At 31.0% G+C, this 27,107-nt stretch overlaps 1 protein-coding gene across 3 annotated transcripts in view; it reads right to left on the bottom strand.

Annotated features, from left to right (window-relative positions):
* Positions 1-4,889: 4,889 nt before the first annotated feature.
* LOC134680872 (syntaxin) overlaps positions 4,890-27,107 on the bottom strand; it is a 50,320-nt gene continuing 28,102 nt past the window's right edge. The window contains exons 6-10 of one of the 3 annotated variants that reach the window (XM_063540149.1): positions 22,989-23,097; positions 20,220-20,293; positions 19,474-19,611; positions 18,798-18,908; positions 4,890-5,138 (exon numbers count right to left, since the gene is read on the bottom strand). In XM_063540149.1, the coding sequence (XP_063396219.1) occupies positions 5,061-5,138; positions 18,798-18,908; positions 19,474-19,611; positions 20,220-20,293; positions 22,989-23,097 (510 nt within the window). In that variant the 3' untranslated portion in view covers positions 4,890-5,060. Of the gene's footprint in view, positions 5,139-15,927; positions 16,209-17,013; positions 17,379-18,797; positions 18,909-19,473; positions 19,612-20,219; positions 20,294-22,988; positions 23,098-27,107 lie in introns of those variants that run through there. The other 2 variants (XM_063540148.1, XM_063540147.1) reach the window with 2 other exon arrangements.

Here is a 27,107-nt window from a genome sequence, read left to right as displayed (position 1 = left end):
CATTTTGCACCTAGCTCTTATTATTATTATTCATTGGGTTTATTTTTGGGGTTTCAATTAGCAAATAATTGATCTGACGATTGCTATTAAAGGAAACTTGTATCTGCAAACTCTCTTAAACTTTTCTAATTCAGCGAAAATAACTCGGGACGGTTCTTTATGTGTTTGAAAAAGTTGTCACTGGACGTTACTTAATGTGTTTGAAATAGTTGTCACTTGGCGTAAAACAACCGACTATCAATCAATTGACTGTTCCTCTTAGTATAACATGTACTATAAAACTACTGGGACATTCAGTCGTATCAAGTAAGTAGTAATAATAAAGATGTAAGCATATAATAATTGAGAAATTTATTATTTTTATGATACATGGTATATGGAAATCACAGCTATAAACAAACACATACTGACTCATTTAGAGAAAGTCTTTATATACTATCGAATATATAATGAATGTTCAACTAAAAAATCACATGAAATGGTTAACGCTTCTACTTTAGTAGAGAACGGTGTATAACAATGGCGACTATAAGACAAAAATATAATAAAGTATGCAGAGTGTCGTCTTAGTTCTCTAGTTTGATTCTAATGATTTGGACCAGAAATCCATTCTAGATTAGCAATGGACTTCTGGTTGAATACATATAACGTTTAGAACTTATTCAATAAAAATGCCGAATTTTAAAATGCCACTAAGCCAGGTTATATGTATTTTTGTCTCCACCGAATTCAAAATTATTAATAATGTTATAATTATGCAAGTGTTTTATTGCTCCCAAGGAAATACAAGTTTTGCGGCATGGGGAGGCAAGTATATGTCCCCCATGTACGTACTACTTAAAAAAAAACATATTTTGTTTAACATTTACAATTGGGGATAACGTTTTCAAGTTGTATGATACCTTTGGAAAGATAAATTGAGAATGTAATATCGCATGAGGTCAGTGGCGGATCCAGGGAGGGTTCCGGGGGTTAGAACCCCCTTTTTTTGGACAATCAATGCATTTGAATGGGGACATATAGTTGGACACTCCCCTTTTTGTCCTGGGTTGGGACCCCTTTTTTTAAAATGGCTGGATCCGCCCCTGTGAGGTTGAGGTAGAATCAGATCAAATGCATAAGAGTAGAGTTAAAACCTTGATACAAAATGAAACATGTTTTTAGAAGTTTTCTTCAAATAGATACATTTGAATTATTCCATTTCGTGCCATTAGAGCTATAGTTGTACTTGGTGACATAAATGTATACTGTTTAATTAGAATTTTAAAAATAAAATGATAAAATTTAAAACTACATTTTGGCAAATTAGAAAAATCTGGGATATAGACATAAGTCAGAAAGTAAGTATCTTGAGTTAATATATATTATGTTAATGATTTATAAATGAACGATTTCTTATTGAAAAGCAACTATAATTTAAATTTTCCTTCGGTTTTAATACAAGAAAACAACAAGGACCAACGCTGAACATGCAGCAAAGAAGACCATGTAATTTTCGGTCATATGCATTAAGCGGTATCGTCTCTTTTGCATGAAAAGGGTGCCATCTATTACTCGTCGACTTGTTTTGTTTTGTGTACAGAAACCATATCGGGGTCCTGATTATAACTAAAACTAACCACTATTTATGCCACAACTGGGCACACACAATGGGTTATACAAAGCAAATATTTGCACGATGTTTTCCCTCATAAAAACGCCTTTAAAACAACCTGATCACAGAAGCATCTTTATAGTTTTACCTACTCATAAAGCGACTGACTTGAAAAATCTAGGAGTCGATTTCACAAAAAAAACTTACGACTAAGATTGATCTTAAATAATGAACAAATCAGTATAATTACGATCAATCTTAGACGTACGTTTTTTTTCTTATGACTTTACAACCTACTTTTTTTATTTTGAAAGTTCATATAAATTAAGTAACTTAACCTACTTATTGTTTTACTATACAACGCATGTTTTCGTCCAGAAGTACTTTTGAGTTAGAATTCAACTTGAGAAACTGTGTTACAAAAAGAAAGCCTGCATGCTCGATAATGTTTTAAGCATATATTAAAATATAGTACGTATATGTTCTAAAAAAATTGTTGAGCATTTGATATAGTGCTAGCGTATCTCACAACACATCTTCCTATATCTATAACAAGAACTGTAAAACTGCGGTTCAACCCCTACGTTGAATCAAATGGAGGTACTCAGCAGATATTAAGATTCAGTTTGACCTATTGCCACTTTAATTAAGGGATTTAATTCTTTAAAAATAACTAAATAACAAAAATCATAACTATAATTGATGCTAAATTCTAATATCGAAAATGACTCACTCTTCATTATTAAAAGACTATAACACCATTTACACAACCCATACAAGAGTTACTAAATTAATAACAATGTGTACATGAGAATGATGAGTGCAAAAATGGAAAAACTTTAAAAATTCAAATTACAAAAAATATCTACATTGTCTAAGATACAAGTGATATATTATAAAAGTATTGATACATACACAACTATATGTTAAAGGACTATATTCAATATCGTTTTTACATCTGACTTTTCTACTTTTAATATTCCACCACAATCAAATAGATGATGCCTTTGTGAGTATTAGGGAATCTCGAGGTCTATTGCAGGACTGACGAGCATACATCAAAAATAATATTCATACTGTTGCAAGCAAGAAACCGCGCATAAAAGTCATACTGTATTAAGCAAGAAACCACGCATGATTACACGAGGACTCGCATGCCATACGCATTTGAGACTCATAAGATTATTTTCACCGGATGTTGCCGGCCATTGATGTGTATTGCATGCGAAAGCTGTTTTTTTTTATTCAAGTTAATTGGAAAAGGCGACTCTTTTTATATGTCACCACTTACTCTATCTATTGTAAAGCAGATGCGGATTTAGGGGGAGCAGGGGGCCGGGCCTCCCTTTGTAGGGAAAATTTGGTTGCCAAATAGAAAATCACTGAAGCATGACCGGAGCGGGCCCCCACTTAGGCAGTCAACATGCCCCCACTTATGAAAATTCTGGATCTGCATCTGTAAATAAGCTCTAAATGGACGTAAAAAGAAGATGGGCATGGTTGCCAACGCGGACAACTCTTCACAAAAGACCAAATAGTCAGCTATAAAAGGCGTTTGTTTTCGAGAGGGTTTGTAAAGACAAAAATAAATTTAGTTACCTCACTTGTTCCTGTTTGGCGAAATATTAAGACTTAGTTGTTATTGGAAATGCATATATACATGTTGCAAATGAAATATGAAGTTTTAACAGCAGAATTTTAATGATATGTGCGCTAATAAATCTCAGATGGTCTTCAACAATGAGTATATACAATCGACAAACCTCGGTAAATGTCTGTACTCTTTATCAAAAAGTCAGTTTTTATAATCCACCGAGGTTTGCCGAGTGAAATTATGTACAATTGACAAACCTCGGTAAAGGTCTGTAATTTTAAAATCCACCGAAGCGTGCCGAGTGTGATTATATATTGAAATTTTCATTTTCTATCACTACTACTTTAATATTTCCATCCACGTATTGGCATTAGACAAAACTGATAAGAAAACATTATCACATTTCAATCATGGTTATTACAGAAACCTGAATGATAAATGTCGACCCGTCTGTGATACTACTCTAAATTTCTTATGAATATATACATGAAAAATACTTACAACCAAAACCATACTTGTGTTAACCCGTGATTGCAAGAAATCAAAATATAATTGATCACCAATAGTCACCAAGACTTGAGTTGTTTCGGTTTCAACACCTGTTTTTTTTTAATTCAACAATTTTATTCAAGGAATTGATGAGAACATATATAAGAAAATATTTGTTTTGATGTGATAAAGAAGCTCTTAGGAAAGTATAAATTTCGAAGAGGGGTTCACAAGTAGCACGGCATGGTTATATTTTGCTTATTCCAGTAACGAGTATAAACTCATTTTGGTATATAGAATACAATTAAACACTGAATCGTACATTTCTTTTTCAAAGTTCGACTACTAAGTAAAATGAATAAAATAATTTAACTTTTATATATATCGCCAATGGCAGTCATCAGGGTTAAAGAACATCAGTTGTTCGACCTGTTAGTCAAATGCGTTTTGTTTAAATATCTTTTTCACTTTTTTGGTCTTTTGGAAAATGTTGTTTGTGCTGTTTTTAGACCCATTACAACGAAATTTGTTTGACATGCACACGTATAAAAATTGCGGTTTTTATCCAACGCAATCATAGGTTTGAACGTAGTTTTCAATTTAGACTCGTATATATATATATATATATAGCTACGGTCATGAGGCTTTTTGAAATTCCTGGAATATGCAGTAACAGTTCTAAACACCCAAAACACGTTCGCTCTCGCGTCATTTCAAATCAATGAAACTAATAATCACTCATGCATGCTCTTCAATCACAATTCTAAACTAAAACAATGACGATGCTGCCATTATAAAATGTTTCCAAATCATTTATAATCACGTTATTTGCTAAAAAAAAAAAAAAAAAAGGAGGAAAAAACCCTAATGAAAACGCTAGATTTAACTGGACAAATAGAATCTACTACTTTTTAAAATGTTTCAAAAAATTGAAATAAAAAAGCAAAGACACAATGCCTAGACGACACATACATAAAGATATATTTCTACTACAACGATCCAAGGATTTTAATAGTAAGACAGCTACTATGCAAGTCCTTGATCTATTTGCGCTTATTTTTGTTAGCTTAGAAATCATTCATTTTTATTTCAGAGATATCATGTTTCTACTAATATATACTACTGTCTGATCAGCAAACATATCAATTTATCAGAAAACTGGTCATTTCAATTATGATAAAGAATTTTTATAACTAAAATAAAACTGCATTCATATTGATGACCCACAAATAACGGGATTACGGCATGGTGCTATAAGGAAACAAATGGCACGTGACGAGCTAAATTAGCACACCTATGTTCCAACATTTCTAAAGCAGCTAACAGAAGAAATACAAAGGTCTGCTGAGCATTATACGGCTGTAACATATGATAAATGATCGGTCATCCAAACACGCCACCAAATGTTGCACAGATAACTACCACTAATACAGCAAGGCATATTATTATCATAATTTTCTTCTGCAAAAGAAATGAGAAAACATATTAGAAAATTCATTTTTCAATCAGTGTAAATACATTGAGGCATTTATCGACTGGTCCAAGATCATTATTCGTTTCATTCTGGTTAGTAAGTTTTGTGAATATTGTCAGAACTTTGTATGTTTAATAGGTTTATTTTGTGTCTTTTAAAAATATTTTTCAGAATAAATGATATATGGTTTTACACTAGTCGTTTTTGGGGCCCTGTATAGCTTGCTGTTCGGTGTGAGCCAAGGCTCCGTGTTGAAAACCATAATTTTACCTATAATGGTTTACTTTTACAAATTGTGACTCGGATAGAGAGTTGTCTCATAGGCACTCATATCACATCTTCTTGTATCTATATGTGCTATAAACATTACATGACAATAGTTGTTTTACTTCATTTTATACCGGTATTGCTGCAACTAAGTTAAAGCTATCATAGTCATTAGCTGTATTTTCAAATTAGAGTTTGGAAATACATGCTAACAATATAGTATGTGGTTTTACAATGCCAATGTGGTTACTTAAAACTCTTATTTTTGCAATACTATCAAAACTATTTCCAATCTTCCTATTTTTGCCCTCATAGCCCTCGTATTGAATACATCTTCTTATAAAAAAAGCCCTTTCTGCAAATCTATAAAATCTGGAAGCATAGTTAAAAGACGCAGCAAGCTTACTTTACGAATTCCTCAAAACAAATACACCGAGGGCGATGACGATATCAGGTTTCAAATTGTCAACTTCCCATTTCTCTGTAATAATGTTAACGTTCGCATAGCCTTCTGGATGTTGTTTGCATGTTACATTACGCTTGTGCATGTTCACATCATTCTATATTCGTGTAAAGAGTTTGTTACTTATGCCGAAAGACCTACCCAATAAAATATGAGGAAGGAATTTACACTTTACCCAAGTATAACGCTTGCTGTTACGAACTGTTTGTTTGTAATCAATCCAAGGGTTTTGATCGAAACAGGAGATGTGCGTTCGCAACCTTGAATCGTAAGAAATTAATAAATGTCGTTTGACCTGATATCATGTCGAAAAACACAAGAGGGTGATGGTCGTCAAGCAGGAAAAGCCTACCCGACCAACATAGTTTCGTACCGCTAGGCTTAAATGCGATATCCGAATGTTGCGTTTTTTCCGTACTCTACGTATGCTTTAAATGTTCATTAGATTCATAAGTTTTGAGCATTGGAAAACTAATGTTGTATATATGATGTCAATCAATTTACTCGTGATGACTTAATAAAATCGATTTTGTTTGTGTTGCCATATATGCCTCAGTCAGTCTGGCTTAAGCCAGTTCTCACTATTCACTATAATAAGATTGTGGGGTGGCTTTAGACAGACTGGTCACCGGTATGATACTTGGTGATAAATTCGGAAGGGTTTGATATTGAAAGTCATGACTGATTAACGTTTAATCAAATTCTCTTGATACCATTACCAAAACTGCCACTAATTAAGTAGGATCACTTGAATTCATCATGGTATCATCACTTCTAAGTATCTTAGTTTCCAGTGTTGTATATTAAGGAAGATGAACAGTGTCCTTTTGGATCAACGCGGCCACTGTATTAAGTGAATTATGCCATATGTTTGATGAGAGCCATACTAATTGAATGCTCTTTCTTCATATCAGTCGACCAAATTTCTGATCTAATCTTAATTGGTGTGAAGTTGTCTCATTGGCAATGATACCACATCTCCTCATTTGTATCTAAATTGTTTGTTTCACTTGTTTTCAAGTTGAATTTTGCATCATGTATATTTGTGACTGTTCTTCGAACAAAAAAGATGAGTTGACCATGCGAATCCCAGTAAGCGTGAACTGTTTGCCACTGAACGTTAAATTTACAAACAGACTTTACCAGTATCACAGTTAGCGTGAACTGTTTGCCACTTAATGTTAAACAAACAAGATAAAACTACAAGTATTCTAGTGAATGGAAAATATTTGCCACTGATCATTGAACAAACAAGGTAAATCTACCAATATTACAATAAGTCTGAACTGTTTGCCAATGACATGATGAATCTATCTGTATTTCAGTCAGTCTTAACTGTTTGCCACCGAATGTTAAACAAAGAAGATCAGTCTCGCAGTAAGCATGAACTGTTGGTTATTTAACGTTGAACAAAGAAGATGAATTGATTAGTATTCTTTTAAGCTTGAAGTTTTTGTCACTGAACATTTGACAAAACGACGATTCACCAGTCTACATGTAAGCGAGAACTGTTTGTCACTGAACATTAAACATTCAATGATAAAACTACAAGTATCATAATGAGCTTGAACTGTTTGCCACTGAATGTTAAACAAAGATGAATCATCAGTCTACTTGTAGGCGAGAACTGTTTGCCACTGAACATTTAACAAACAAGATGAATTGACCAGTATCCCTGTTAGCCTGGACTGTTTGCCACTGAATTTTAAACAGACAAGTTGAATTGACCAGTATTCAGGAAACCTGAACTGTTTGCCACTGAATGCTTAACAAACAAGATACATTTCTAAGTACTCCGGTGAGCCTGAACTGTTTGCCACTGAATGTTAAACAAATAAGATGAATCAAGAAGTAGTCCTGATATCATAAACTGGTCGCCACTGAACGTTAAACTTATAAGATAAATTGACCAGTATCACAGTAAGCCTGAACTGTTTGCAACTGAGCGTTAAACAAACGAGATGAATTGACCAGTATCCCAGAAAGTGTGAACTATTTGCATCTGAATGATAAACAAACAAGATGAATTGACCAGTATTTAAGTCAATCTGAACTGTTTGCCACTGAATGTTAAACAAATAAGATAAACTTATCAGTATTCCATTAAGCCTGAACTGGTTGCCACTGAATATAAAACAGAAATGGTGAAATGACCAGTATCCTAGTAAGCCTAAACTGTTTGCCACTGAACATTGAACAAAAAAGATAAATAGACCTGTTTCCCAGTAAGCCTGAACTGGTTGCCACTGAATGTTAAACAAACTGGATGTAAATACCAGTATCCAAGGAAGCCTGAACTGGTTGCCACTGAATGTTAAACAAACATGCTGAACAGATTAGTATCCGAGTGGGCCTGAACTGTTTGCCACAAAGTATTAAACAAACAGCTGAAAAGATTAGTATCCGAGTGGGCCTGAACTGTTTGCCACAAAATATTCAACAAACATGATGAAAAAAACAGTATTCCAGGAAGCCTGAACTGTTTGAAACTTAATGTTAAACAAACCAGATGCCAAATGAGATGAATCATACAGTAGCCCTTTCAGCGTAAACCGTTTGCCACTGAAAGTTAAAAAAGACGAAACAACTAGAATCTCATAAGCTTTAACTGTTTGCCACTGAACATCAAACAAACATGACAAATGGGCCACTGTCCTACTTAGTGTTATATATTTGCCGCTAAACATTAAACAAACAAGATGAAATAAACCAGTATTCCAGTAAGCTTGATCATTTAACAAGGAAACAAATCAACCAGTATCCCATTAAATGTGAACTGTTTGCCACTGAACATCAAATAAGATGAATTTACCAGTATTATAGTTGTAAAAAGATTAATTTATAAGTTTCCCAGTAAGCATGATCTGTTTGTCACTGAATGTAAAACAAACAAGATGTCATTAAATGGACAAGTATCCCAGTTACAAGACACTTGCTAATATATATCATTTGAACTCTTCAACTAATTACTCCTGCATACTTATGATATTAACAATGATGTTAGTCAAGAATGTTCAAATTCTATGTTAAATGATAGTATTACAGCTGAAGAAATATTAAAAGCTATAAAACATATAAAAAATAACAAATCGTCGGGTGACGATATGATTGTAAATGAATACATTTCCTCGTCTATTGATTGTATGATTGATATTTATGTGTATATATTTAATATTATTTTTGATTCGGGTATTTTACCCGAGGCATGGATTATAGGTAATGTCATACCAGTCTTTAAGAACAAAGGTAGCTCTGCCGAACCACAGAATTACCGTCCTATCACTCTTTTGTCATGTCTTGGTAAGATTTTTACTTCTATTTTAAACACTAGATTGTGTGATTATCTTGATGAGTACTCTATTTTACTAGAAAATCAAGCAGGTTTCAGACATGGATACTCAACTACTGATAATTTATTTTCAGTATATGCACTATTCGAGTTACTTAGATTAAGAAAGAAGAAACTTTACTGTGCCTTTGTCGATTTTGAAAAGGCCTTTGATTTTATACAAAGAAATTTTTTATTATTTAAACTTTTAGAGAATAATATAAATGGCTAATTTTTCCGTATTATACAAAATATGTACGAAAATGTAAAATCACGCATTATATTTAATGGTGAGAAATCAGAGTTATTTACTTGTGAAATGGGTGTAAGACAGGGAGAAAATCTTTCCACTGCTCTGTTTGCAATATTTTTAAATGATTTACAACATTTTTTTTAAGGCAAAGATGTACTTGGTGTAAATTCTATTAGTGATGACCTCGAACATGATTTAACAGTATTTTTAAAAATATTTATGTTATTATATGCGGATGACACTGTGATGTTTTCCGAGAGTAGTGAAGATTAACAAAACATGTTAAATGAATTTGATGATTATTGTGAAAAATGGCAACTCAAAATAAATGTTAACAAGACAAAAGTTCTTATATTCTCCAAAGGGAGACAACCCAAAAATATTAGATTTGTTATACAGAATAGAGAATTAGAAATTGTAACTGAGTATAAATACCTCGGTATATTTTTTGCTAGAAGTGGTTCTTTTTAAAAGACCCGAAAATATATTTGTGAACAAGCTACAAAAGCAATGTATGGTATTTTAAAAAAGTGTAGACAAAACAGTTTGACTATAGAATGTCAGTTAGACATGTTTGATAAGATAGTTTTACCTATTCTTCTTTATGGTTCGGAAATTTGGGGATTTGAAAATTTTGATTTGATAGAACGTATACATTTAAAATTTTGTAAGCTTGTTCTACATTTAAAACAGAGTATGCCTAGCTGTATTGTCTATGCGGAATTGGGTAGATATCCTGTAATTGTTAATGCCAAAGTTCGTATGGTTAGTTTCTTATGTAGATTACTATGTGGTAAAGAAAGTAAAATTTCATGTCTTTTATATAAACTATTGTATATTAATTTTCATAACTATGGTCTTAACTGCAAATGGATATCATTTGTAAAAACTGTTTTTGATACCTGTGGAATGTCAAATATCTGGTCGAATCAAATGTTAGATAAATGGGTAATCAAAAGTATTGAGTTGAAACTTAAAGACCAGTTTTTGCAGAATTGCCTAAGCGAAATTAACACTACTCCTAAATGCTTATGTTATAGAATTTTTAAAACTGATATTAAATTAGAAAGCTATTTTTCCAAATTGTCAATATATAATCAATTTTTATTGTGTAAATTTAGATGTGGAAGTCACCGATTACCTATCGAGACGGGAAGGTGGAATAACATATCAAGAAATGATAGGTTGTGCCATCTTTGCGAATCAAGTGACGTAGGTGATGAATATCATTATGTTATGTCATGTAATGCTCTTACTCAAGAAAGAAAGAAGTTGTTACCAAACTATTGTACTCTTCGTCCAAATATTTATAAATATCAACAATTAATGAGCTCTAATAATCATATTGTTCTTGAAAAACTTTGTAGATTTATAAAAATTATAAATGTGAGGGTCACTCCTCCTGGTTAGTTTGTAATTTAATGTTTATGTTTGTATTGTTCACATGTGCTTCAATATTTTATGAACCGGTAATTGCTTATATATTCTCTGTAACTATGTAACTTGTAGTTTATGAGAAATAAAATTCATTCATTCATTCATGCAGATATAGCTCTTTGTATTTTTTTTTTTTTTATTAAAGTATAAACCAATAAAATTAAGCAGGAGCCCCAACTTAATATTCAATTTCTCGTAATCATGAATGAATAAAGAGAGTGTTTTGTTCTGTACTTTTGACTGATTGCTGGTTGGTTTTGTTTTGTGTTTTTTAATCCTTTACAGATGCAGCTATATCAATTCAGTTTAACATAACAATTTTTTTCAGTTTACTATTTTCTGTTGTTTTCTATTTTTCTGACTTTTATCATCTGATTTTGAATGGTATTGACTATTGTCAATTCAGAAATTATTTTGTCACTTAAGACTAAAATGTAATTGACATTTTTGGGATATTGAAAAAAATCACACTTAATTCATATAAACAAATTCAAAATGCCAGTTTAAATTATTGTGATTATAATCCTTATAGTCATTTTTGCGATAATAAGAACAATGCAATAATTTCTGAATTTACAGTAACTCCTGTCTTAGGTATCAAACTTGAAATTACACCAAATGATATGAAGATAAAGAATGTGCAAAAACAACGACATCAAAAATAAGGAAAACAAAATTAAGATGAAGAATTCTTTATTCTACATAATAAATATTCATGAGTGTTAGACTTTATAAATATTCATGAACAGAGCCTGAACTGACAAACTATACATGTAAAAAAATGAATATTACACTAATATAAAATAATCACAAATAAATACACATTACTAGACAACAGTAAAGCTTGAGAGAATAAAGACAAATATACAGAAATATTATTTCATGCAACCATGTAGATTTTTTTTAGACAAAATGGCACAAAGAAGTAAAACTGATTTAATTTCTTAAACAAACTCTGCAAACTTAAATGTATGGGAACATAACCAGGAAATTGAGGAAAATTCAATTCTTGCTATTTGCCTTATAAGAATATTTTCCATTGAAACTAAATCCAATTGCTTAAATACATTATATTAATTAAAAAGAATTGCTTTTAAGTTGTGATGGACTTAAATCCCATATTATGTTGTATAAACTGATATATAACTTTAACAGTACATACATTGCAGTTCATACACAGAAAAACTCAATTAATGGGGGAAAATACATGTATGTGTCTATTGCTATAAATAGACTAGAACTATAAACATAAATACATGATAAAAAATTGTAAAACTAAAATTCAAGCTCCGTTCAGAAAAATAACAACTTATATATATGTGAGGTAACAATGATTAACAGTTTAGATGGGTAACAGAGCATAACATCTGGCCACTTAGCCTAGACATGTGGCTTTGATGCCACATGGCCACACATGGGATTCTGTAACGAGTCAAGTATGGTGAAAGTGGCTCAGGGAAGACCAATTAGTTATAAAAATAGAACTTTAATAAGAAAAAATAATGCTGTGATTTAAATATTTGTACTGACCATAAAAGCTTACTCAATTTTTTAATTGAAGAATCAACAAACTTTTATTGACAAAACCATGTATGTGTTAACCATTTTTTTAAAAAATTATCTGAACTTGATCAAGAGCTGCTTCACACTGCATGGTAAAATTCATCTAAACAACACTGGCTTCAAACTAACAGTTGTTTTAGAAGCTCTTTAAACTTGCCAATTGCCTAAAATGTGTACACTTATATGGTTTTGGGTGTAAGTTCGCTTCATACCTTCAATCAGTATCACGAGTAAGTATTTTGTTCCTTTTGATAGACCTTTCTGGTTATTATGCTATTATGCTGATAACAGCACTTTTATATATTCCTGAACTTAAGGGGATACAGATTTAACTTGAGATGTGGGATATAAGTTTTTTTTAAACTGAGTAATCTAATACTTATACAAGATTCTTTCCCAAATACCTTTTTTTGCGGAACTAACTGGAACAGTGGAGCATGTTATTTGAACTTATGTTGTGCATGTCATGGTTTATAAAAAAAAATATGGTCCCTAGGTTAAAGTCGGATTAATGTTGATATTGGACCCATTGTAATAATGTATTTAGATCACACAAATCTTTTAACTTTTACTGTTTCCAAAGAAATGAATTATTCAAATGGGCATACACCTATCAAAAGTTAGCTATAATAGCCATTTTTTTTAAATATTTTATTTACCATTATAATATTTCACTTTTTTTCTTTGAACCCTTTTTATTAAATCAGACACTGTATCTATCCATTAAATGCATAAAATATTTTTTCTTCATCTTCTTGATTTAAGTTTTAATATTAACAATAATAATTGAATTCATGATTTGATTTGAATGTAGAAGTCCTGTAAAATCACAAAATGATTGTCACAAAAATAGAATAATAAATTGACCGTAAAACTATGTGCAGGTGACAAAAACTTCTATAACAGTTGATCCATTCAAGCAAATGTTGAGTGGGGAGAGTGAACTTTTATTTTCGAAAAGTTATTTATGGTTTCTGGTCCATTTGATGAATTTACATTTTTTCCCCAAAGAAAACGTGTTGGTTGATTGGGGAATTCCTGAGGGCCCCTTCCCTCCCCACTAAATGGTATTGTGTGATAAATAGGACTTCAAATAACAACAATGAACAAAATACATATACACATGTACTTTGCAAATGAACAAAATCACAACTAATACATAAACATCAATTTAAATGCAATTTCTATTTATTTTGATAATTGCACCAAAAAAAGCAAAAAAAAAGCAACTTAATCAAAATGAATTGATCATTTCTTTAATTGATTTGAAATCATGCCTTAAAGCTGATCAAATGTCTTTTGATAATTACAATATTCTATATTTTTTCTAAAACAACCCTTAAATTTGCTAAATACAAACAGAAATTAACTAGATCTTTAATTTCTAATAACCTTGAATTAAATTTAACACATAATTATCAGAAATTCATAAAAGCAAAACATGTATAATTAAGGAAATCCTACTGACCTACTTTTTTTGGGGTCTACCATTGATATTATTTTGAAATCACAAATTTTTCATCTATATCTAAGTGAATAATGCCAGCAGGCAACATAACAAGATTAACAACAAATAATTATATACACTTATATTGCACTAAATCCAAAATATAAGCGCTACAATGAAAATGAGCTGCAACATATATAATAGTACTACATAAAGCCTGATATCGTACAACCTTATTATTGTATAATTACAATAAAACCTTGCTAATAAGAACCCTGATTTTTTTCTCTTTTATCAACAATTCCTCTGAGATGGTTAATTTAACAAAAAAAAAAATAATAATTTATTTACTTGTGTTTTTGAAGTGATCTTCGAAAGATGAACTGTATTCTTCAGTAAATGTGCAGCCTATGCCAATAGCATGCATCATAATTTGAATAATTAATACAATCCAATCAAATTACAAAATTTTGACTTTGTTTGTTTGCTATCATAATCTAATTGCATACCCATATCATAGTCACCTTATATTTGCAAGTTTGATTCACAAGGTAGTTGCAAGCAAAAATTGCTTTGAAAGTTATTTTTTCAGAGAAAAGAAACCCAAACTTTTTAGGTAAGAATTTTTGACAGTAAAGATATTGGAAACTTAACAAGGTATTAGTGTACATAGTATATTTGCCTCGGAATTTAGAAATATATAAAAATGTCTTCCTTGATAAAATTTCACTACATTGTAACTAAAATTCACAAAATGCTTGATATAAACCCAATTTTTAAAATCAAAATTGAAATACGCACAAACAAATTTCAATGATTATCAATTAAATGTTTATTCTTATTCTATTAATTTTATAATTCATACCAATCTTTTTAAAATAACACAACTAGAATGAAAATGAAACTCTGATTAATCAAAAGTATAAATACAACCAAAAATAAATTAAATGCAACCAAATTTCTTTCAAGTATGCAGCATTTTGTCTACTGAAATGTTGAATTTTCTGAAAAGACCTCATCTACAGATTGAGAGATCTTGAAAAAAAATGCACTTACATTTCATAAACAGCTTAAATTCCTGAATGATATATGGTCCACATAAATATATGGGTAAAATCTGGATAACTTAGAATCTTTTGTTAACCCCAATACATCTATCTCTTTCAAAACACTTGATTCAATAAATGCCAACACAGACGCAAGCGACCCAATGGATACATAACATGAAAGAAATTTGCTTGCATCTAAGAAAAGAAAACATATTTACATAAATAAAATTATTGCACATAATCTGGATTTCAGAGGTCCTGGGGTCTGACATCTCAATAAAATGCTACACTTCAACTTTTATATACTAGCTATATACAACTTTTGTCTCACAAGAAAGGTCTCACCAGATGACAGATAGAATAGGTACATTAAATACAGTTGGAAACCATAGAGAATGGTTTCTATCTTCAGGTTATATTTCTGTACAAACTGGACATCAGAAAGTTCGATTATTTTTTAAATTTTTTTTTTGCTGATACCATTGTAATCAATATGATTATTTATGAAACAGTCATGTAAATGTATAGCATTTTATTTAAAGAAATAAGTTTTCTCTCCAGAAATCACTGATAGCACTAAAAAAATATACATGTAAGTTTTGCCATCAAGAAAATATGACAGATCTTTACACTTAATCACTGCCTCCCTCCAGTAAAAAATCAAACTTTTTGAAAATGAGTGGTTTTTCACTTATCAAATAAACATTTACTAATGCATTCACTTTGTTCTTATTATATCAAATAGTAATAAGTGGGACCATATCTGTCTACTAACGCCAAAAGACACTGCCACTTATCCCTATATTACAAATGATTATTTTTATTAATCAATATACAAAATTTTACCCTTACTTTCGTCATTGATTTCTGTATTGCAAGAGAAAATTACAGTCAATGACAAAAAAATGTGTTATCTAATCAGAATCTTAAAATAAACAAAGAGCATTTAAGTTTCAAAAAAATAAATAAAAAAACCAGAAGACACAAAAAAGGTGACAGTAAATGTGCAAAACCAATAGCATATAAATTTGGTCAATTGTGAAAATGTAAAGCGCTGTTGAACAGACAATTTTTTTCGTCTTTGTAAAAGCAGCAGCGAAGGCAAATTGATCAATCAGCACTGAGCATTTCTCGTCAATATAATTAGGCACATGTGTTATTCCGTTAAAAACTTATGATAAAGTTAAACCAAGTATAAGAGCTATAATAGCTAACAAAACAATAACACAAACTATTATCATAATCAGTTTCTGAAATGAGAGAAAAAAACAACATGTAAACAACATTCACAAATAATAATATCAAAATAAAATAAAATTGTAATGCTGTGTGTGAGATAGTTCTTAAATTTCAAATGCATCTTAATAAACATCTTCAAAACAAAATGTTGATTATTTTGTTTTTTGCAGATACAATAACATGCTTGGTTTCCAAAATAAAGAAGAATTATAATTAAGTGAATCACAGTACAACATGAAGGCTTTGAAAGCTTGTGTAGTTAGAAATATACACAACACAATTACATAAATCAACCTCTATATGATTAAAGCACTTGATAATTCTCCCCCCCCCTTTTTTTAAACATTAATCTGATTTTTTTCTATCCTTTTGGTTGTTATCGCTCCCCCCTATATAGTTTTATAACAAATTTTAGAATTACTGACTTTTATTTATACTCAAAAGGGCCTTTTTCTTAATTCAGAAAAGAAGAACAAAAGTATTTTCCTGTTTATAATTAGCACAGGTATATTTGTTGAGTGATGTGTATATTTTTATATGGCAGAATATTTTACAGTCACACTTCCTTATTCAGAACACCAGCATCTTTTAATAATATTTCCATTTTGAAATTCATACACTGAATTGCCATGGTTTACAATTTACTGTTTCAGAATCTAAATAACTGTGTAATTTCATGGCTCATACTCCAAAAATGAAAACTATAATAAATCATTGATTAACATTAAAATATTTGGACATTGTAAATAAAACACAGCATTTTGGTGATTTGCTCTTGAAAATGATATCCAAACTTCATAAGTTGTAGAAAAGTTTATCAAAGCATTTAAGTGTATGGTTTTGAAAATATTACCCAGAATGCATCAGATTCTGAAACAGCTTTTAAAATCAGCAACTGGTACTCTATGAATAAAGTAATTACAAAAACTAAATTTAAAATAAACATTTGATCAGCTGATGTTCTTTTATCAAAGTATAACTTTAAATATATTTCGGAAAATGGTAAACAATATTAGGTGAACCTGTCATAAGATGATAGAAAACAGTTGGTCTGAAGTTTGAGCAAAAGTGAGACTTAACATCATAATAGTAATAGTTCACTAAATTCCAACGCTTAAACCAATTATAAGTGCTATAACAGCCAACAATACTATCACACATATTATAATCATTATCATTTTCTGAAATGGAAGAAGATACAACATTTAAACAACATGTAGATAAGCATGCAGAGGAATTAAATTTCAGCAGTGGTTTGATGGTTACCTTAATTTGACCTAAACATTAAATACGTAGTTTCCAAATATAATGATGCTTGCATAGATAGATACCTAGATTGATTGTTGGTTTTTAACACCATTTCTAGCATTTTTTGCTTTATATGATGACAAAGCTGATTAGAGAGCCACCTACCTTTAGAAAATTTGTCAAACGCACCTTGCCACAAGTTGATTTCTAATAACTATCTTTTTAAAGGGATACATTAATGGCTGATTTATACTAAACAATTTCATCCCTCTTTTTATTTTTGAATCAAATGAAACCCAGAATCTAAAAGTTTACAATGGATCAAACTTCAGTATCTGACCTCACAAATTATGTAGGACAGTCTTGGTTTAATCCTGCAAGACATCTAGACTAATTTGAATGTTCAAAACATTATTGCTGAATTGATGCATTCACATTATTTGATATTGATCATTATGAAGAAGAATTCTGAATAGCTCTGTCTTTGTAGAAAAGTTTAAAAATTGACAGCAATGAAGCATTAAAAAAGTAGCCATCAAACCAGTGTGCATATTTGACAAAAGAGTTAAATAATATTCATTCATAGCCAAGAAATAATCTGTAGAATTTGCTTAGATTGAACTTGATATTAATTAGTAAACATGCAAGCTTTGACAACATCAATAAAGATAACTTATCGCTATTTTGTGCATTTTTCCTTTGATCTTTTTTTGTGATAATTTTCATATCATGCTTTTCGCTTGAGATGGAAAAATTATCGCTAGAAACTAAGGAGGCCAGGTGGCGTTGCTAACGAAATTGACAACGTCATCATAGGTAAAATAGCGATAAACAGATTATCATTGGTCATCTCAACTTGATTGCTTTTCTCACTTTCGCTGTTCCAGCTCAAGCAAGAACATCAATCTCGTTGAGATGATCAACGATAATCTATAATTATTGAAATTTCTCTAAAATCATGAATACAACTGAAGGATATGAACAGATAAAGCTTGTGTGTGCAGACTTGAGTGTTAAAATATAAAGCGTGAGTACAGACAACATTTACACAGGTATTATATAAAACATTGGATTGGATAGGTTTTGGTGATTGTTGTGCAACATCCAGTAACTTTAAGTATTTTTGACATATAGATTTTTTTGTTACTTTTTGATTTCTTAATTTGTGGTTGTTACTCATCTCTTTCAGTGTATAGTATGAACTTACGGTCATATCTAAAAACTTTTTTATGATTGTAATATAATAATTTTTAAGTGTTTTTGCTGCTTGTTATTTCAAACCCAACATCTTCGCTAACTGTGGGATTTCATAGGTCAACACTTAAAAGTATATTTTAATATAGTTAACTTACCCGCCGTGCTTTACTTTGGTATTTTACAGCTTTTTTAGTGTCCATTTTGGCTGTTTCTATATAATCAACTGCTTGTTCAACATTATATTCTATACGATCTATCATTTCACCCTATAATGAGAAAACATAGAAAAAATGTATTTTATAGGTTGACATCAGCTGTGAACTAAAACATAAAGCAAGTACAGAAATTACTTTATTGCTTGATATTAACTATACAGTTAATGAATAAAACCAAACAGCATGTTGTTGGCTGTAGATACCTGTACCGAACAATATCTTATTATCATAATCATGCTTATTCTAGTTGTTGGAATATGCATAATACCATTTATTTTGTTTATGAAAGATTTAAAACAGTTTTGACATATACTAATTTCCTGACATTATTTTCTATTCAAAATCCGGAAAAATGTTTTTTGTTTGTTTCTGATGGACATAGAACTATTACAATTATCCTTTGAAATTTGATAGCCTTCTTCCCATGCAGCAAATTTGTTCTATAATGTTAAAGATTTAGATTTAATGAGTAAATTTTTGGATACTTTTCTTGTGAAATGTGTTGTCGATTCTGGGCTCGGAATTTTTAGTTGAAAATATGGTAGAAAACCTCAAATTTCCTTTTCAGTCAGACAAACCCTGTACTGTAACCAATGTGGCCTATTTCCCAGCTTACCTGTTGTTCTACTAACATAGCCATATCCATAAACATGTCATGTAATTCACGTATACTATTTTCTAATTTTATAATATCGTTGTGTCTAGCTTCAATATCTGCAAGTGTTTGTTTAGCTTGCTGTGTTTCCATTATGATCTACAAAATACAAAAAATAAAGTTCAGTTTCACTAAAATATGTACATTGCTTTAATTTTTAGGTGTATATCATATACCTAATAATTGTAGTGATTTTAAGATTGCACATTGCATAAGAAGCTACCAAAAATGAAAAAAAGATGATGTGGTATGATAGCCAACGCCATCAGAGAACAGCTACTAAAATACACTGATCTTTAACTGTATCTAATCTGGCAATGCTTAGAGGAGACTATTTTGTCTCTTTAGTTAATTTGAAAATTTCCCCTCACACCCAAATGGGATAAGAAGAAACTTATGCAAAGAATTTGTAAAAAAATAATGTCCAAGATTGTTTCTCTCTTTTACAGATTTCAGATGTTTATTTATGAATTGTACAAAAAGATGATAAATCAGACAAATATTCTGTGCCTACCACATGATTACATAAACAATCCTAGGGAGAACATTGAGGACTTAAAGAGTTCTACAAAACTATGATTTTTTTTTAAAGCAGTTTGTTTGATCACATTATACTATATTCTTTTGATTTCCTCACAATAGGGCATTTAATCAGATCTTTGGTTTGAGTTTTACACATTTTTATATAAATCCTTGAAAAATCTTACATCTTGCGTAAATATTTTAGGATTTCCTGATTCCAACATATCTTCTAACTGTTCATCTGTTGTTGTTCGACCAGCTGAAAAATGTAAAGGTATAAAATTAAATCTAAGTGAAGTGTATATATATATATTCATACATATGGTGACAATCTTACTGTTAATAACTTACAGTGATGGTGGCAGTATATCAAACACAAGACCTCAAGCACTGGAGACAAGCACACTACCTCCAGACCACAGTGTTAAGGAATATTGATATATTTTCAAGCCATCATAATAAAAGTATCTTGCTTCATTTTTTGGCTTTAAATCAGTCTTTCTTTGATGTAGTTCATAAGTGTTTCTTGGTTTTTTTTTCATAGTTTATACTGTTGGTTTTTGCCTTTTTACACTAGTCATTTTTGGACAATTTATAGCGTGCTTTGCTGTGTGAGCCAAGGCTCCTTGTTGAAAACAGTACTTTGACCTGTAATGGTTTACTTTCACAAATTGTGTCTTGGATGGACAGTTGTCTAAACAGGCACTGACACTCATACCACATCTTCTCATACCTATAAACCAAGATAGTGTTTCTATCTATCGTTTGAATATATATTCAATTTATTATTTCAGACAAAACTATTATGACCTATTGGTGTTTAATGTCTTGTGACAAATAACATTAGATGCATATACTAAAGGGGAGATGTTTGTGCTATTAATCTGAGCCTGATTTTTAATTTGGAAGTACAAAAAGTAGGTTAGGAGGAAAAAATATCCAACTAGCCAGACTCTTAACCCAAACAGTGTTAAGGTTAGGTGGTGTACTAGCACACACATACATAAGAAAGCCTTTCTAATTGTTCCAGCGCTAAAATGTATGGCCTACAACTCTGCTCTGTGGCTTAAAAAGTAAAATTGAGGTCAAATCTAGTCAATGTCTAAGGTCCGATTCAATAACATACTTTTTCATTTTTTTTACATTTTAAATGATTACTTGACCGACCAACTATACCATTATGCCAAAAAGTTAAGCTTTTGTCAAAAGATTTAAAAGATAAGGACTGTGGGCACGTCTATACGAGAACAACAAGTCCCCCTTTTATTCCAAAATGAAAATTTTATCACGACAAGGAAGAATAAAAAAAAATCATAAGTCAATTGATTTTTACCGGACCTTTTTGTATTTAATAATGTTAAGAATATCAATTTCGTGTTTTTATTTACAATATATCATATCCTGACAAAAGTTCTTCTATACAAATATTTAAATCCATAGCAGATTAACATAAGGGAAGTAATATTCCAATACTTTCCCAACAATTTTGTCAATAAACAGTATAAATCATGACTGTCGAGAAAGCAATAAATCATCGGAGATAATTAATCACTTATCTCTACTGAAATAATCCCCTGGGGGTAAAAGTCAGAGGCAGCTTTATATGAGGGGGAGGACAGGGGGTACTCTTCTCCCTTCTCCCAACTCTCTTCTCCTTTCTCCTACCCTCGTTCTCCTTTCTCCCATTAGAATAAAACGTTTCCTTTTGAGATATTTTTTCTTGAAATATTAGATACTTTTTTTAAAAGGAGAGATATTTTATTTTTTCTCCTTTCTCCAACTTTTTCTCCCTTCTCCCACCCCTCTTCTCCTTTCTCCTACCCCTTATCTCCCCCTCTTATATGATTAGGTCTTGATAATCTTTTTTGATAAGTTATAACCTTATTTATGCAATAATGTATCGTCAAAACTTAATGTCTCAATTTCTACCAAATAAAGAAATAAAATTTTTAGACTGAATACAGCAAAGCCTAACAAATTTTAAAAGGTATGTTATTTAAAAGGCCCCTTTTATGGCCTCTATAATTTTTTTCTTGAAAAATCAAAATGTATCGATAATCATCCCTTGGATCCTCAAAGGACATAATTATGAAATTTACCCTTCAAGGTATTGATATATATGTCTTTTATAATGTGCAAAAACTGAGAAAATTGGTTTGTTTTGACATCTAGCACAGCAAGAGTTTATAAAATAAATTTCTTTCTTTCAAGATTTGGTTTTGATTATCAAGTGAAGTTGTTGTTGATATATATATTGCCATAATAAACTTTTTCATATAATTGTTCTTAAATCCACATGTAAAGTAATTTTGCAATCATAATAGAAACTTTTGCACCACAGAGTCAGTGGTCAGATTATACAGAGCTAATCTGGGTATGAAATAAACAAATTCTATTTCGAATGACTTTAAGGTGGTACCTAACACTTTAACTAAAATAAATTTGGCTCGTTTAGTTTTCTCAAAATTTTGACAAAGTATTTACTTTGACCCTTTGACAAAAATATAAAAAATTTAAAAAATTTGAACCAACAGTTTTATCAGAAAAATTACACTGGTTATATAGCAGTTTGACAAACACTTATTTTGATCATTGCGAAGCTTATTATTCCCTTATGAACACTACCTTATTAAAACGTTCTGCTGATTTTACAGAGTTGTTATCTCCCTGTTGTGTTAGGTACCACTTTGGTGGTGTCATTGATGTTGCTACATCATGCTCTTGTTAATTGTTGCATTCACTTCAAGGCGACATTTTAAACTTTTAATTTTTTTATGGTATAGAATTTTCCCCACGACCACAATCATGATCCAGACATGCTTGATTATCCCACTCAGTTTTTAACACTGATCAACTATTTTTTTATTTGCTTGCATGCATTGTCTTATATGTAGAATAAGTGGTGTGTCCCTTGTCATACTTCAAATATACCTACTCTTGTTCATAAAACTTACTTATTTCTAACTGTCGTATTATTCTGCCTTTACATCTTTCTCTATAGTCTATTTGACATGAATTATAATCATTCATAACTTCTACAAATTTTCGAGACAAAGTTGCATGCTGAAATAAAAAACAAACTCTGTAAATAGTGTTTATAAATGTATTAAATTGTCATAAACTAAAAACATTTGCAACTTCCTTAGGCAAACATGCCCATGGATGGATTTGGCTATATATATTGCTCTTCACATCTTTTTCCATAATTATATATTACCGGTATATGCTCTAAAGAAGTTTGCTCTGAGCTTTCCTGATGAAAGCAATTGCTTGGGGAGTATAAATATATACAGTGTTTTTTTCATATTTTCTACTGATGATGGCATAAACATAAAGGCCCAGTACATATTTTTAATATAATTGTGTGAAAATTGATTTTCAAAACAATCTCACAGTTTTAAAGATTTCTAACTTCATTTACAGTTATCTTGGTAAGGGCACACATGTACATCTTTAGAGTACATAGACAGAGGTGACTATATATGGAATTAACAAACCAGTCAATCAGTCTTGTTTGTGGACAAATTCTGGCAAAGATATCTTTTTTTCATTCATCAATTTCTATAGAAAATCAGAAATTGTGAATTTAAAATATCATGAATTAAGATTCAGTGGTTACAACATGAAAAACAAGAATGTGTCCTCAGTACACAAATGCCGCACTCGCACTATCATTTTCCATGTTCAGTGGGCCCTGAAATTGGGGTCAAAACTATAACTTGGCATTATAATTAGAAAGATCATATCATAGGGAACATGTGTACTAAGTTTGAAGTCGATTGGACTTAAACTTCATCAAAAACTACCTTGACCAAAAACTTTAACCTGAAGTGGGACAGACGGACGAACGGACACACAGACCAGAAAACATAATGCCCCTCTTCTATCGTAGGTGGGGCATAAAAACCCGATGCCACCAAAATTTCATGATGAATAGCAAACTATATAGAGAATATATGGGAAACCATTGTGCCCCCTTACTATTATAGGCACTAGAATAAATGTATCAAGGTGCACTTTTATAACAATATGTACAAGATTTTTATCAGTTATAAGCTTAAGATTGATGGTTTTATAATAAAACTCTGGCTTGTGTGTGTGGGTTCATCCACTTATTAAACTAACCAACATGAAAATGTTAGAATTGGCAGAAAATTGTGTTAAAACCCATCAAGTATGTGGTGATATTTTCAATGGAATAAAATCTAATAAAGATACTGAGACAAAACAATCTGCTAGCTGTGTTTTTTTTATTTACAAGGAATGATTTGTTTGTTTAAAACTACATTGTAACCTCTTCATATTTTTTTTGTAAGGTTGTGTTTCATTTAATTTTTGGTGAGCAAAACAAGGCAATCACAACAATCTTGGACTAAGCAACAGCTATATTTTTTGAGATGCTGTCTTATTTATTTCTACCTAATTATATATAATTATTTTCAGAACAGGACATGATAATAATAACATGCATCATGGGAAAGACAGAAAATTGCAATTGATCCACAAAACATCTCAAGAACATTGAATTAATAAACATTCCATGGAAAAAGTAGAGGACAATTATGTCTTGGAAAAGGTAGAAAACCATTTCATATAAACACTGGCTCCTTAGATATTTTTGAGTAGGATGTTTGAGCAGGCTTGCGATGCAAAAACCTGAAGTACTTTTGTTTGTATAAACTAATTTAATACATGAACAAGAAATGAACAATACAATCTATTTCAACTGCCACAAATATCGTATAATCCCTTCAGAGGTTTGTCTGACCCATACCTATTATAGTGCATCACAGAAAGTATTGGTTTGTGTCCAGACAGCCAATAATCTTTACTGTTATATTGCTCAAATTTTCTCTCATTTAATCAGAAACAATTTTCCATTTAATGAAGCAAGCAGTGACCCTGGATACCGAGGAGAAATGTTTTGATCAATTTTGAACAATAAAAGATATGTTACAAATAGTCATAAATCTAATAATTCAATAATACTGAGAGTATCTGATTGATCAATCCCTCGCTAAAAAGTTTGAGTCATCAATTCTTTAAAAAAAATCATCAATATATTTTATTTATGACAATATGTAATATGGAGTAAGATAAAATCTTCATATGTATTCTGCAGACTTAAATCTTTCTTATGCATGATTCTTTTATAACTTTTCCGTCAGACATTGTTACATTTTGTCTCTTTCCTGAAATTGGATATCTTACAAAAACAGGAAAGTAGCACTTGTACTGTTATGTAATGTGGAACAAATAGCTTTTCTTACAGTACTTGACCTTATTATGCCCACTTCACAGATATCAGCTTGCCATGAGAACAATATTAAAATATACAAACAAGTATATACAAATCCACTTCTTAAATTGAGTTTGATAACCATGTATAGTGCATCTTTCTATGTTGTGATGTTATACTATTGTTTAAAATAAAGGTGAAGGTTTGGTACTACATTGTGCTAAAACGTTTAAACCTGCTGCATTTGTATGCAACGACCAGTCCTTAGTCAGGAATCTGATGTTCAGTAGTTGTGGTTTGTTGAGGTGGTTCATAAGTGTTTCTAGTTTCTCATTTTTTATATAAATAAGACCGTTGGTTTTCCTGTTAGAATGATTTTACACTAGTTATATTTTGGGGCCCTTTAAAGCTTGCTGTTTTTGGTATATGCCAAGGCTCCATATTGAAGACCTATAATGGTTTATTGTTATTAATTGTGACATGGATGGAGAGTTCTTGTATCTATTTGAATATTTTATAGTTGTCAAATACCTGGTCCTAATATTTACCAGACAATGAGGATATCTTACATGTATCAAACTAAATGAGGGACACATTCTAATGAAATAGCACTGAAAAAAACACCCCGAAAATAGGTATCTAGAAGTCAAAATGTCTTATAGTGACCATTTTTTCAAAATGTCTTGTTACAGGCGGGCGAGTAGGGGTCGAGTGTACTTTTAATTCCGTATGATTGCTTATTGATAGGGTTCCGTTACTTTGTCTTGTTTTGAGTGTAGTTTGTTGACTCCAGCATAATCATATATAAATGAAGAATCCAGCGTAAAAGAGTGACTTTTATTCTTGTCCAGTAGGCATGTATATCTCAATAAATAACGCATGCAAATATCAGCAATAACATAGTATAACCATAAATTGTAATAGTAAGATGCTGGCCTTCCGAACCCCAGATATAACTTATAAATACAGATTTACAAGACTTTATCCTATCAATACAATAATGAGAGAATGAAATATACGTATTTCATTAAACTACGATATAAGAAAGTTGTCAACGTGGTGGGACATCGTATCTTTACATCTTTAATAATTTGTGTAATTTGCCAAAAACTTCTATGAGAAATTGTAAACATTGAACTGGTTCCTCATCTTGTCTTAATATGAAGCCACTTCCTGTTGAAGACCTGCTTAAGCGGGAATATTTATAAAAGCGATATTTGGTTCCTAGACGTCCTTATGTGAGCTTTTAGTTAAATATTCCAAAAGATGTAAAAAGATAAATAAAGGCTTGAAATGCTATCGCATAGCTTAAGGTTAAATAGCTGTATATCGAAATGCATCCTGTACCTAAATAGCTTGCTTGACTTTAAGGGTTTGTTTGGTTTATTGTACTGCTCTGCTTGATAGCCAGATACGATATGCCAAAGTGCTAGTGCGACGCCGTATTTATACTTGACGGTGAAATACATCCGCGACTCACAGAACTGAAAATCTACTATAACTTTGAAATAATAAGGAAAACTCTGGCTCATGTCCCAAAATGTCGTTATAAATACATAAAATCGCGAAAGTTTGCCTTTAATTCCAATAAATAAGTGACATAATAAATATAAACCTTAAAATTCCATACTCGTAGCCTTATCACCTACGTTACTATATGACGTCATTGAAATCACAAAATAGTTCCTTAACGGCGCTTCACAAAAACGTACTTAACGTAATTATTTCCTATTATTAAATATCCTACACAATAATAGGAAGGCCAGCAAGTAATTTAATCATATCTTAATAATACTTTTATGTATTATTATAACTTTATAAAGAAGTACCGTTA

The sequence above is a fragment of the Mytilus trossulus genome, chromosome 8, assembly GCF_036588685.1.
Source record: "Mytilus trossulus isolate FHL-02 chromosome 8, PNRI_Mtr1.1.1.hap1, whole genome shotgun sequence".
NCBI classification, from domain to species: Eukaryota; Metazoa; Mollusca; class Bivalvia; order Mytilida; family Mytilidae; genus Mytilus; species Mytilus trossulus.
The sequence above is the reverse complement of the archived record's forward strand: the minus strand, read 5'-3'. Positions and strand labels throughout refer to the sequence as shown.